The sequence below is a fragment of the Echinops telfairi genome, unplaced genomic scaffold (assembly GCF_000313985.2).
Source record: "Echinops telfairi isolate 266 unplaced genomic scaffold, ASM31398v2 ScPeMD7_7457;HRSCAF=8495, whole genome shotgun sequence".
NCBI lineage: Eukaryota > Metazoa > Chordata > Mammalia > Afrosoricida > Tenrecidae > Echinops > Echinops telfairi.
In genome coordinates, this window is record NW_022111357.1 from 7,498,155 (window position 1) to 7,509,710 (window position 11,556).

The 11,556-nt window shown below is 54.4% G+C and overlaps 2 protein-coding genes across 2 annotated transcripts in view; both read left to right on the forward strand.

The window, feature by feature from the left end:
- CSF3R (colony stimulating factor 3 receptor) overlaps positions 1–1,054 on the forward strand; it is a 17,103-nt gene extending 16,049 nt beyond the window's left edge. The window contains exon 15 of the mRNA XM_045298907.1: positions 277–1,054. Coding sequence (XP_045154842.1) covers positions 277–747 — 471 coding nt within the window. The 3' untranslated portion in view covers positions 748–1,054. The remainder of the gene's footprint in view (positions 1–276) is intronic.
- A 3,206-nt stretch (positions 1,055–4,260) lies between these two features.
- MRPS15 (mitochondrial ribosomal protein S15) lies at positions 4,261–11,111 on the forward strand. Its single transcript, XM_045299185.1, has 8 exons — positions 4,261–4,434; positions 4,687–4,731; positions 5,865–5,946; positions 6,719–6,767; positions 7,213–7,297; positions 8,883–8,941; positions 10,563–10,754; positions 10,959–11,111. Exons 1-8 carry the CDS (start codon positions 4,305–4,307, stop codon positions 11,094–11,096), a joined length of 780 nt encoding a protein of 259 aa, XP_045155120.1. The 5' UTR covers positions 4,261–4,304; the 3' UTR covers positions 11,097–11,111.
- Positions 11,112–11,556: the final 445 nt, after the last annotated feature.

An 11,556-nucleotide genomic window follows, 5' to 3' on the forward strand; every position in this document is an offset into this window, starting at 1 on the left:
TCCTCTGGAGTGAAACGGGCCTGAGTCTTGCACCCAGCTCTGCCTGTCTGAGCCCAAGAGTCATTGTGTGTGTGTGGTGGGGGTGGGGGTGGGGGTAGGGGTGGGAGGTCGGGGGTTGTCTGTAGGGTGCCCAGCACTCATCAGACACAGAAAGGGTACTTTGAGTTCCAGGCAAGCAGCAGGGTTGACCCCACCCCTGGCTGACCTCGGGAAGGGCAGTGCCTGGGGCAAACAGCGAGAAACTTAGCGTCTCCTCACCACACATCCTGTGTCCAGGAGACCTTCCAACTGCCCAGCCTTTGGGAGCCCGGCATGCATCCCATCGCCAAAATCACGGTGCTGGAGGAGGACGAGAAGAAGCCAGGACCCTGGGAGACCAGTGACAGCTCAGGGACTTGCTCCCTGCCCACCCTGGTGCAGGCCTATGTGCTTCAGGGGGACCCAAGAGAAGTCTGCCCCCAGACCCAGACCCAGTCTAGCACCAACGACCCAGTCCTTTACGGGCAGGTGCTGGGCAGCCCCACGAGCCCGGGGCCAGAGGATTACATCCGCTGCAACTCCACCCAGCCCCTCTTAGGGGGCCTCACCCCTAGCCCCAAGTCCTATGAGAACCTCTGGTTCCAGAACAGCCCTCTGGGGGTCCAAGTGCCCCCATCCCCAAGCCAGGATGACGACTGTGTCTTTGGACCATTGTTCGACTTCCCCCTGCTACAGGGACTCCGAGTCCATGGGGTGGAGGGGATGTGAGGCTTCTAGGGTTTCCTGGAACTGTTCCATCGGGACCTGCCCCCTAGGGGGCCTGGGCTGCTCCGAGGAGACAGTCAAGTCAGCCAGCTGAACCCTACTTCAGCCCCCCAAAAACCCAGAGGTTCCTGCTGGCCCTGCCTATCCTCCCAGGTCCCCATGGCCCACCCTACAACCAGCAACGTCCTGTCTCTGTGGGCCGCACCTCCCAGGGCGCCTGCACACTTTGTCTCAGCCAGTCCGGCCCACTGGCCTTGTGTACTCGTTTCGGCCATTGTGTTCTTTTAAAGGAGTGTTCTTTTTTGAGAAACTTGAGCGTGCCGGAGTCTCTGGTCTGTTCTCCCCTCCGGGCCCAGCAGTCGGAGCAGCAGCGTTCCATACAGGAATCATACAGCAGTTCCATACGGGAACTCCTGGTTGGATCCCCAGACGTTGCACCAAATGGGCAGCCACCACCCATCCACCCACGGAGGCCTTGGTGCTGCTGTCATGCTGTCCAAGCTTCCAGACAGGCCAGCCAGAACGAGCTGATGCTCTCCTGAGAAACTCAGCCAACAAAACTGCCCAGTGGATCACACGGGTCAGAGACGCAGCCACTTGCGGGGCTGGTGCAGGCCTAGGCAATGATTTGTTCCGTTGCACCATGTGGCCAGGGGCCAACTCCACACCAGCTTAGACCAGCAATAGCAGTCACGGCAATTTGCTCATTTGTTGATTCATTACTTTTTTTAAAAAAGAGAAAGTTTTATTGGCATATAACTCACAAACCACACAATCCAATAGTTTAATCACACTAAGAAGAGTTGCACAATCATCGTCACCACAATCAATTGTAGAACATGTTCTTCATTCTTGTACTCATCATTACCAGCTCTCCCAACCTCCCCAGCCGTACCCCCCAAAACCATTCATCCGGTTCCTGTCTCTGGATTCACCTAGCCCAGATCTCACATACAGAGGAAACCATTTTTTTCAAAAGACACTAACAACAGTAACAAAGTAAAACAGAAACTAACCCCAATCAAAAAGCAGAAAATATCACAAGCTAGAACAAATTTAGAATGTGTCAGAAGGGAGACCAGTGATAAGGTGTTGAATCTTAACCTAACTGCATCTTGAATCATCCACTTTCGGATGCATTCTGCATGAGAGCAAGGCCGTTCACATCCCTGATCTCTGGTCGGAGGGATTCACAAGAGGTTTGATCCATGTCTAGTTCTCCATCACTTAAAAAGACTCAAAACTCAAACAACTTTCACATGGGTCAAAAGGGAGAGCAAATGCTATTATATTTTAACCTAACTACATCTGCCACAATCGACTTTACAATGTTCTCTGTCTGACGGCAAGGCTACTCGCATCCCTGGACTATAGTCAGAGGGAATTCACCGGAAGCTTAATCCATGTGTTGCCCCTGCAAATGGCTTTTGGGCTTCCACTGTCATCTATGCAACCAGGTGGTCGCAATTCAAGCTCCAATACCATTCCCTCCTTTGGATTTGGATTTTATCATTTAAAATCCTTGAATCACACAGACGGGTGGGTTCCTTCCATGTGGACGTAGTTGACAACCTGGTTAGTCTTTTTTTTTTTTTTTTTTTTTAGTTAGTCATTCACTCAGCCAACCCTCACCTACTAAATAGGCCCTAGGCTGGCAGCAAAGATTTAGAAACAAGCCGGCCCCTCGTGAGCTTCTGTTCTAATGACAGCGACTGGAATGTCGATAACGACGACACAACAGCAAGTGGTACCTGAAGGTTGTCACAGCGTGCAGTAGGACATGGTGAGTAGAGTTCAGGAACGATCGGCCCCTATTTCACAAATATTAATAGTTATAGCTGATATTTATTGAATGATTACTACGGTAAATAAAAAAAAAAACATGACTACTAGGATCCTAGTTCATACATGCACAGGTCTATTCCAAACAAAATTGCTGGAACATGTGTGTGCAATCAGTGGATGACTGCAGACAAGCCCTCTCCGTGGTATGTCTGTCTCAGTCTCATTGGGGTGCCTTAAAAAAAAAAGGTCCCATCAAAACAGTGACTTCTGACAGGATCTACTGACGGTTAGGGCGTCTGTTTTTCGAGGATCCCAAAGGGCCATCATGAACAGAGTTTCTTGAAGGACACAGAGTGATCATGGAGACTTATGAAAAGTTTGTCATAAAATCGAAAACCATATTGGTGATAAAAAAAAATACCAGGACAGTTGCACTTAAAAAAATAAGCATGCCAGCCCAATAACACAGCTGCTCACTACTGGTCAAGGGTGTCCTGCAAGGACTTTGTTGGGAAGCCTTACCCCATCCACTTCGCCCTGATCTTGTCTCTTCCGACTTGTGTTCCCCAAACAAAAAGAGCATCAGAGCAGCATGACCGGAGCCCCTCAACGACGCCAAAACTGCCCTCTGGCAGGGTGTCAATCAAAGAGCGGGAATTCTGCTGGGAAGGGTTAGAGGGCTGCAGACTCTTCCTGCATAGTGTGCGGCCCTAGGATATGCTGAGAAATAGCACCTTCACGTTGATATTTTTGTTTAATCATGGCTTTTAAGATCTTGGAGCACTGTGTTTTGACATACCTGCCCACAGTAATTGCTTTGCTCGCAACCTCATTTTATCCTCTCAACAGCCTAAAACAGTGGTTCTCAACCTGTAGGTCCCAACCCCTTTGGGGGTCAAACGACCCTTTCACAGGGGTCGCCCAATTCATAACAGTAGCAAAATGACAGTGATGAAGTAGCAACAAAAATAATGTTATGGTTGGGGGGTCATCACATCATGAGGGACCGTCTGAAAGGGTCGCGGCATTAGGAAGGTTGCCAACCACTGGCCTAAAAGAAGGGTCCAGCTGTCCCATCCCAAGCTGAAAGGTAAACAGACTTGCCCACAAGGTCACACAGGAGGTAAACGGTGAGCTAAATGGGAGCCCTGCTGTCAGCAATTCACAATCGCTGGCCACTCCGCAGCGGAAGCAGGGCAGGCCCCGGAAACACACGTTCTTCCCTGCCCTCTGGGCCTTCCACTCGCGGCCAGGGAAGATTCCAGCCCAGAGCTGGATCCCAAGACCCTAGATCACCAGCTACAAGTTGCCAGACCGGGAATTTGTTGGTGAGAGGGGAAAAAAATACTTGAGGGGAGAAGAAAGTTGCGTCAGGCCCGTGGGAGCTCCCAAAATCACAGAGGCCAGAAATATAAGGAAGGATTAAGGACAGGATACATGCCCCCGCCCCCCGCCCAAAAAAAAGGGACATTTACTGTTTCCACATCACTGTCAGAATGAGCAGTCTCGACAGCAGTCAGTTCGGGTTTGGGGGCCTTTTGATACTGTTTTGCACGTGACTAACGGCTGTACCCCAATCCTGCGAGCCGCTAACCAGCTCTCCCGACACCCCCCGGAGCAGTCGATCATCTTCTGAGCGCTCCTTCAATCCATTCGCTCGGCCTTCTTCGGCGCCGGTTCGCGCTGCACTCGATTGATCGAGCCTAGACCAACATGGCGGCGCCCATGTAACCGGACGGCGGCCGAGGCGCGGCCCGTCGGGGTCAGGAGTCAGCATGCTGAGGGCAGCGTGCCGGGCCCTGGGTTCGGTTCGGACGCAAGCAGGGATCCAGCTCCCAGTTCTTAGGGTGTCAGAGGGAGTGAGGGCCAGACTTCCCTCGGCCCAGTGGCGCCTGCAGCCTCGAGGTGAGGGGCCGGGAAATAGAGGAGCCGGGAGTATGGACGCAGGGTTCGGGGAATGGGAGATCGGGAGGCGGGAATAGGGAGCAGGGCGGCGGCAGGGTGAAAGAGAAAGGGTAGTGGGTGGAGGGAGAAGTGAGACTAGGTGGGAGACGGAGGCAGTGGCTGGACGCTGAGTTAGCAGGAAGGGAATCCCTAGGCCGCAGAGAAATTCAGCGGAGATGGGCTTCAGCGTCCTCCCTCCTGCCTTCTGCGTAGGTCACCTCCTCCAGGCCGCCCGCGGATTTGCCATCAAGAAAGCAGGTAGGAGGGCTTGGCGTGGTGCATGGCGTGGCCCAGGGGACGGCGGCAGGAGACAGAGCCACTAGATGCAATGGGTAGATCATCAAATCCACCGTGTCACAAACCCCTGCGCCTGGGACGCAGCGGGAGTGGAAGTGAGGCGTGGGAGGAACTTGGTGGTCAGCCTTTTGCAGGGCCACCTAGAACAGGTGGCCCTTCTGAGGTGGCGTGTGTGGTTTGTTGTGCCAAGTAGTGTTTAAGATTCCTCAGACATCCTAGAGCAGTGGGGAGCCCCCAGGTCACAGTGCAAACGCTGAACGCCAGTTTTTGCCCCAGAAAAGATCAACTGAATGTTTGGCCCTTTGGATCTGCCCAGGGGTGCCTCGGAAGAAAGGCCTGGTGATCTACTTCCACAAACTGAAGCTCTTGAAAACCCTGTGGCACTCAGTTCTATTCTGACATGCAGGGGGTCCTCATGAGGCAGAATTGACTTGACAACAACTGGTTAAAGCTGGGGGTTCTTTCCTCAACCCCCGTATCCCACGCCTGCAGTCTGCCACAGTATTTGTGGAGTGCCTCCTCTAGTCTAGGCCATGAACCAGGCGGGCTGTGGGGACCCACAGGGAATCCTATCCATTCCTGATCCCCCGAGAACCGACCCACCCCAGTGGGGAACCTAATAACTGTAGGGCCAAGCAGGTGTGAGAGAAGAGCAGGCAAGTGGGGGTTGTTAGGGAAGGCCTTCCCCTCCAGCATGCAAGGTGAAGGCAGGTGGCCACCAGGTTTGCAGAAGATAGAACATCCCAGAGACCTCTAGTGTAAGATGACCAGATTTAAAGCGGGACACCATTGACTGGGGGCGGGGCCTTCTTGATTTAAAATTTGGTCTATATGGACCAAATAGACCGTTCCCTAACTTGTCGTGCATTCATTCCAAAAATCGGGACTTTTTTAAAACGCCAAAAATTGGGACATCTGGTCACCTTACTCTAGTGCCTTGCTTGAGTGCCTGGGTGTCTTGTAGGTAGTTGGGGGCGTGGCGAGGTGAGCCAGGGCTGGACGGACAGACAGTGAGAGCTGACTCCCAGGTGTCGTCTGTCAAGAGTCCTGCCTGTTTTGAGACACATCAATTCTGTAAGCATTGTTTTCTCAAGTCACAGTCCAGCCCAGCCAAGGAGATGACCCACCCCCTTCCACGTTGCTCAAGGACTACCAGAACATCCCTGCAGTTGAGAAGTAAGCAGAAAGCAACCTCTCTGGGGGGGATTGGCACTGTGGGAGGGAGGGGAGCGGAGGGTGACAGTGGCTTCAGGCTTGGGCTGCCATATCTGAAGCTTGTTTGTAGATTAGAACAAAGCTATGATGCCCCAAGCATGGTGAGGGTCAGTGGACAGCAGGGACGATGGAGCTCAACTGTCCTCGTAGTGAGGACCCTGTATACCAAGGAGCTCACATGGGCCCTGGGTCTTTGTAGAAGTCTATTTCTTGATGCGCACAGCAACCTTGTGAGGGGTAAATAGTGTCCTGTGCCCCCACTTTCTAAATGAGGAAGCTGCTCGGTGTGAACAACACTAAGTGTGTAAAGCGGGGTTTTAAATTCAGGGCTGAATCAGGCTTGACCAAGGCCAAGGTCCTTCTGCTTAGCCCCTGCCCCGCAGTGGGCGCAGGGCAGCCCCTCCATCTGTGCCGTGTGACTAGAGAAGAAACCGATTGTAGAATTGAAGTGTCTCAAGACAGATCACACGGTATCCTGGCTACATTGGTGATAACCCTGCAACAAGCCTGGAACCGTTGAGCTGACTTCCCCTATTTCCTCTGGTGATCTCCTCGTTCCATGTTCTCAGTGCAACCAGCCGCAGCCACACCGACTTCTAGTCCTGGGGCAGGGCCTCCCCAGCCCAGCGAGACGGATTTATTTTGGAAGAAACTGTCATTTGACCCTGCCTGTCAGGCTAAAATGAGAGCCATGCCCTCCCTCCTCCTCACCCCGCCCCAAATGTCTCCATAGGGTTGATGATGTTGTAAGAAGACTCTTGTCTTTGGAAATGGCTAAAAAGGTGAGTGGCCTGCTGTAGATACTGGCCTCCTTCAATCCCCTCCTCCCCTGTGCATGCCCACCCCCCACCCCCTTGCTTTTCCAGTCACAGCATCTTTCAAACTGCCACTCCCTAGCATGTGTCAGCCCCAGAGCATCTGGAGGGAGGATAATCTCGTTCCCCAGCGTGCTCTTAGCACCCCAAAAATAGCGAGTGCTCAATACATATCTGAATGAGTGAGCACACAGGGGCATTCATCTATCAAACCCTTAGCTTTGGACTCACCTAGACATGAGTCGCCATGTGGTTGGTCAGAGGCCAACCCCAATGCACAGTGATGTCAGGCCTGTACCCTGTGGACCCAGTTGCTGGAGGGACTGCTACCATGATGGGTCTTGGGGGGTGCTGAGGCCCAGCTCCTGGAGTGGCGAGCCTCATAGATTCTCTGTCACTCTCTTTTCAACAGAAGGAGAAGCTAAAAGTCAAGCAAGAGTTGTTGATGAACAAGGTCGTGGAAAACCCTGAGGACACCAGCTCCCTGGAGGCTCGAAGTTAGTCAGGGGGCCCCCGGGGGTGAGGACAAGAAGGGACTCTGCTAACTGGCACCTGGTCCAGGAGCCCCACCTGCAAGCATACTAGATATGGCTTGGGAAAGGGGGAAAAGGGAGAAACATGAAGACCAGGGGTGGCGGCATTGGTAGGCCAAGCTCTGTGCCCAGGTCCCACCCTCCACTATACTTTTGATAGTATGTGGGCTTAGGCAACTCACTGCCCCTCTCTCCAAGCCTCTGCTTCCTAGGCAGGAACGGACAGCTGTGGGAACACAGCAAGGGAGAGTGTCACCTACCTCTCAATAGGATTGTGGGAAACCAGGGGATGTGGGCACCCCTTTATTGAACAAAGAAAGAAGCTGGGGCACAGAATTACATGGCTTGCCCAAGAACCCCCAAACTTATCAATAGAAAAGCCAGGATTCAAGCCCAAGCAATCCGGTTCTTGGGCCAAGGCTTCTGGGCCTGTTCTAAGGTGATGAGGCCCCTGCTTTTGTAGGAGCTGGAACTGACAATGGTCTTCATTGGCTGTGAGCGAAAGCCCCACCATCCCCCTTGTTATGAGAGCCACTTATCCATACTGATCACTGGGAGCACGTGGGATGGACTCGTGGACCCACACGAGCTCTGCAGGGAATGATTCTGGGCACTGAACCTCATGAATAGGCTGCAGGCCCATCTCCTGGCTCCTCCCTAGTCCCTTTGAGAAGACAAGTTGCAGGGTCCCTTGGCTCCCTGAATCCCTGGCTCAGGGACCACTTCCACAGCAGCCTGCTTACAGAGCTCTCCGGATTCTCCATCCCGGAGGTTCCCAGGAAGGCCTGTTTGCCAAGACGCCGCAGGGCTCGGAACTGCTCTCTCACTAATCTGGTTTTCTGAATGCCAGTTTCTAGCATGGCATCTGCTCTAGGGGGTCCTCGGGGCTCTGTCCCCACTCTGCACCTGGAGTGGTGTGGAGGGACCATGTGGTCAGAGCCAAGGTGCCCGCTGCTCTCTGCAGTGCTCCCGAACTCAGTGTCGGTGCTGCTGTGGTGCCAGCCTCCCTGGGAGGTGCCTTCTGTTTGCCTTGGCCCCACTGCAGTGCAGATTGCCAGGGACTGCCCCCCTGAAGGAAGGGTCCTCCCAGGCCTTAGTCGAGGCACAGCGGGCAGAACAGCAGCAAGCAGGAGAGGGCGAAGGCAATGAGTAGACCTCTCACACTTGCAGAAACGTCTCGGGCTGCCTCGGCTGGGCCGCCCAGAGCAGTGTCGGGTAACTAACCATGGTAGCCGACATCCCAGACTGGTTCCTGAATGTCACGGGCATGCTCTGAAGTGTTGCCAGTTCAAGGGTGCTGTTTGCTCTGGTTTGGGGACGATAACATCCGGTTTATGAAGTGCCCTAGCTCAGACTTTGACTTGTAAAGGCAAAAGAATCCGGAGTCTTTTGAGGGCTTACCACAGAGCGTGCCGTGGGGGATTCTAAGACTGCTGTACAGGAAGATCAGTGGTTGCTCCTCCTCGATCCCTTCACCGCCAGCCGGGCCAGGCCGCCGGGCCGCCCTCGCGTCTGTGCCCAGCTCTGACCCTCTGCTGTGTGCTTTCAGTTGTCGCCCTGACCGTCAAGATCCGCAGTTACGAAGAGCACATGGAGAAGCATCACAAGGTAAATCGCCGGCATCCTCACTGCCGAGCGCCGGCGCCAAGGTGAGGCTGGCAGGGCTCTGAGCGGGAGAAGCAGGGGTTGCAACGGCTCCCACAGCAGCACACATCGCCCCACCGCCTCTGCCTGCTGAGGGCCACCTGTGGCTAAGAGCTCCACTTTTTGAGCTTGGTCACGCTCAGTGAGGTGCAGGAGTGCAGGGCCGCCGGGGCTTCCGGTCCCAGCTCTGCCACTGGATGTGCTGTGTGAGTGTGAGGAAGTCGCTCCACACAGCCAGGCTTCTGGTCTCTCACCCGCAGAGTGAGCACCGACGCATGTGGGGTGCGTGCTGTGACGTTGTGAGGATTGTAATCAGTGCCATGAAACAAAGTGCGTGTGGGTTGTTGAATGGAAAATTGATTTGCTCACCCAATTTGCTCACCAAAATTGATAAGCTTCACCCAATTCACAATGAGAAGTGGTAAGAATAAATGAAAATAGTACCTGCCCACGGGCTTGGAAGGACTCCGCAAGATACCAGCCAAGGGAAAGTGTTTCCTGGGTTGTCCGAGCCCCGGACAAAATCCCTCATTGTGCCCTGAGAACGGTTATTCCTGTGAATTTTTATTGTGAACTGAATGAAGGTTTACAGAGCAGATCATCCGTTTTACATGCTTTGTTTCCCCTCCGTGACCCCCGACATAGCCCATTCCTCTCCATGTGCCCTGTTTTCTCCCGCTGCCTCTCCTGCCTCTGTACTTTGTCCCTGGTAGATGCTGTGCTCTGACTCTTCACTGGTTGATGATTCTAACACGGGGATGGGTTCGTTACCAGACCTGAAGGGTGGGGAAAGGCTTGGACCATCCACCAGTCTCTAGCCAATCAGTAAGCCTGGCCTGCTCTATGACGTGGGGTTTGGGTCCACATTTTTCTCCCACCCTGTCCAGAACCTTCTAACGTGATCCTTTCCAGAGCTATCTAGCCATCTTTTTATCCCACTTTACAGAGGGATCGTTGAGACAGGGAGTGCTGCTGTCATTCCTGAGACAACCCACTGGGAAGGGATCTGCTGGGACTGGAAATTAGGCCGTCTTGCTCCAGAGCCCACAGTCCTAACCCTCAGGCCCCCGTCACAGCCCAGTGTGAGGCAGAGCTGCCGTCATTAAATGGCTGCTGCTCTTTCTAATAGAAGCGTGGTTGTGGGTACTGATGGGTCCGGCACCATGCCTGCCACCGGCTGAGCCTGCTCCTCAGAGACGGGTTTATTCATTTGGCCTATAGATCACCTACCCGACTGCAGAGGTGCCTGCAGCACGGAGCCAGGCTAGGGCAGGGTGGGGGCACCTCTGCGGAGAGCACCGAGTCTCCCTTCCCCCCAGCGGACAGTTTGCCAGGGTGGGGGTAAGGCAAAGAGCATGGATTTTGGAGCAGAGCAGTGGATCCAGTCTCCAGCCCCAGCCCCAGCACCTACAGTTTAGACCCTTCTGTGAGTCGGAGAAGGAGCATGAACCTTTGTGAGCTCACCTGTGCCGTGGGGATAGCAACCTCAGTGGCAGGAAGGCAGGTCAGTGCGCTAACAAACCCGCCTGCAGTGGGCAGCGAGAAAGGGGCACCAGCCCTGAGGCTAACACAGACTCTCTACCAGGACAAAGCCCACAAGCGCTACCTGCTCATGAGCATCGACCAGAGGAAGAAGATGCTCAAAAACCTCCGCAAAACCAACTACACCGTCTTTGAGAAGACGTGCCAGGAGCTGGGCATCGAGTACACCTTCCCCCCGCTCTACTACAGGAAGGCCCACCGCCGCGCGGTGGCCAAGAAAGCGCTGTGCATTCGGGTACGGGGGCAGGTGGGGGCTGGCAGGAGGTGCCCTCTGTTTCTGGTGGAGGCGTGAAGTGGGCCCAGGGAGGTCACAGGTCCCTGACCCCATGGAGAAAGGCTGGGCTGCTATGGGGGAGGGAGCCAGTTCCTGCCCTGCCCGCCCTGTGTCTGAGACTTTACCAAAGATTCCAAAGTCTTGTCTTGCCACTCCCACCCCCAGGTTTTCCAGGAGGTTCAAAAGCTGAAGAAGCAAAAACGGGCCTTAAAAGCTGCAGCCGCCGCAGCCCAGAAACAAGGCCAGAAGAGCCCAGAGGGGCCTGCAGAAGCCAGACCAGAGGCACTCGGGAAAAATCAATAAATTCTGTTCCCAGGATCTCCTTCTGCCTTGCAGAATGATTGGGGGGGGCGGGGAGGGGGGCTGCCTTTGTTCTGGTGGGCAGAGGGACGAGTAGTTCAGCTCCAGGATCCCAGGGCAGAGTCCTCATTTCACCCACCAGTGACAGACACAGTGTACACCTCACACGTTCCCAGACACCGCCTGTCATTGGGTGGCCTGTGTGGCCGTCCGTGAGAGCAAGTCTGCACAGAGCAGGGGTGGTTGGCTGCTGGGGCGGGAAGGCCCGCTGTAGAGCCGAGCCCTGAAGGAAGAGGGGACACCCAGGCAGAAGGAAGCACAAGTAGAAAGGCAAAGCCTGCAGGTACCTCTGTCTCCGAGGATGGGGCTCGAGCATAAAGCCAGGAAGGTGAGCCAGTCTGAGCAGGCTGCACCCTGTGCGCTAGGCAGTAGGGTGGCAGCTATGGCTTCAAGCCAAAGAAGT

What these genes read in the sequence shown, in the direction of transcription:
- MRPS15 (XM_045299185.1), top strand. Translation starts at nt 4,305, where the DNA reads ATGCTGAGGGCAGCGTGCCGGGCCCTGGGTTCGGTTCGGACGCAAGCA. An exon ending in ATTTGCCATCAAGAAAGCAG is followed by an intron (nt 4,732 to 5,864) that starts GTAGGAGGGCTT and finishes TGTTTTCTCAAG; the next exon opens with TCACAGTCCAGCCCAGCCAA. An exon ending in AGAAAGCGCTGTGCATTCGG is followed by an intron (nt 10,755 to 10,958) that starts GTACGGGGGCAG and finishes TCCCACCCCCAG; the next exon opens with GTTTTCCAGGAGGTTCAAAA.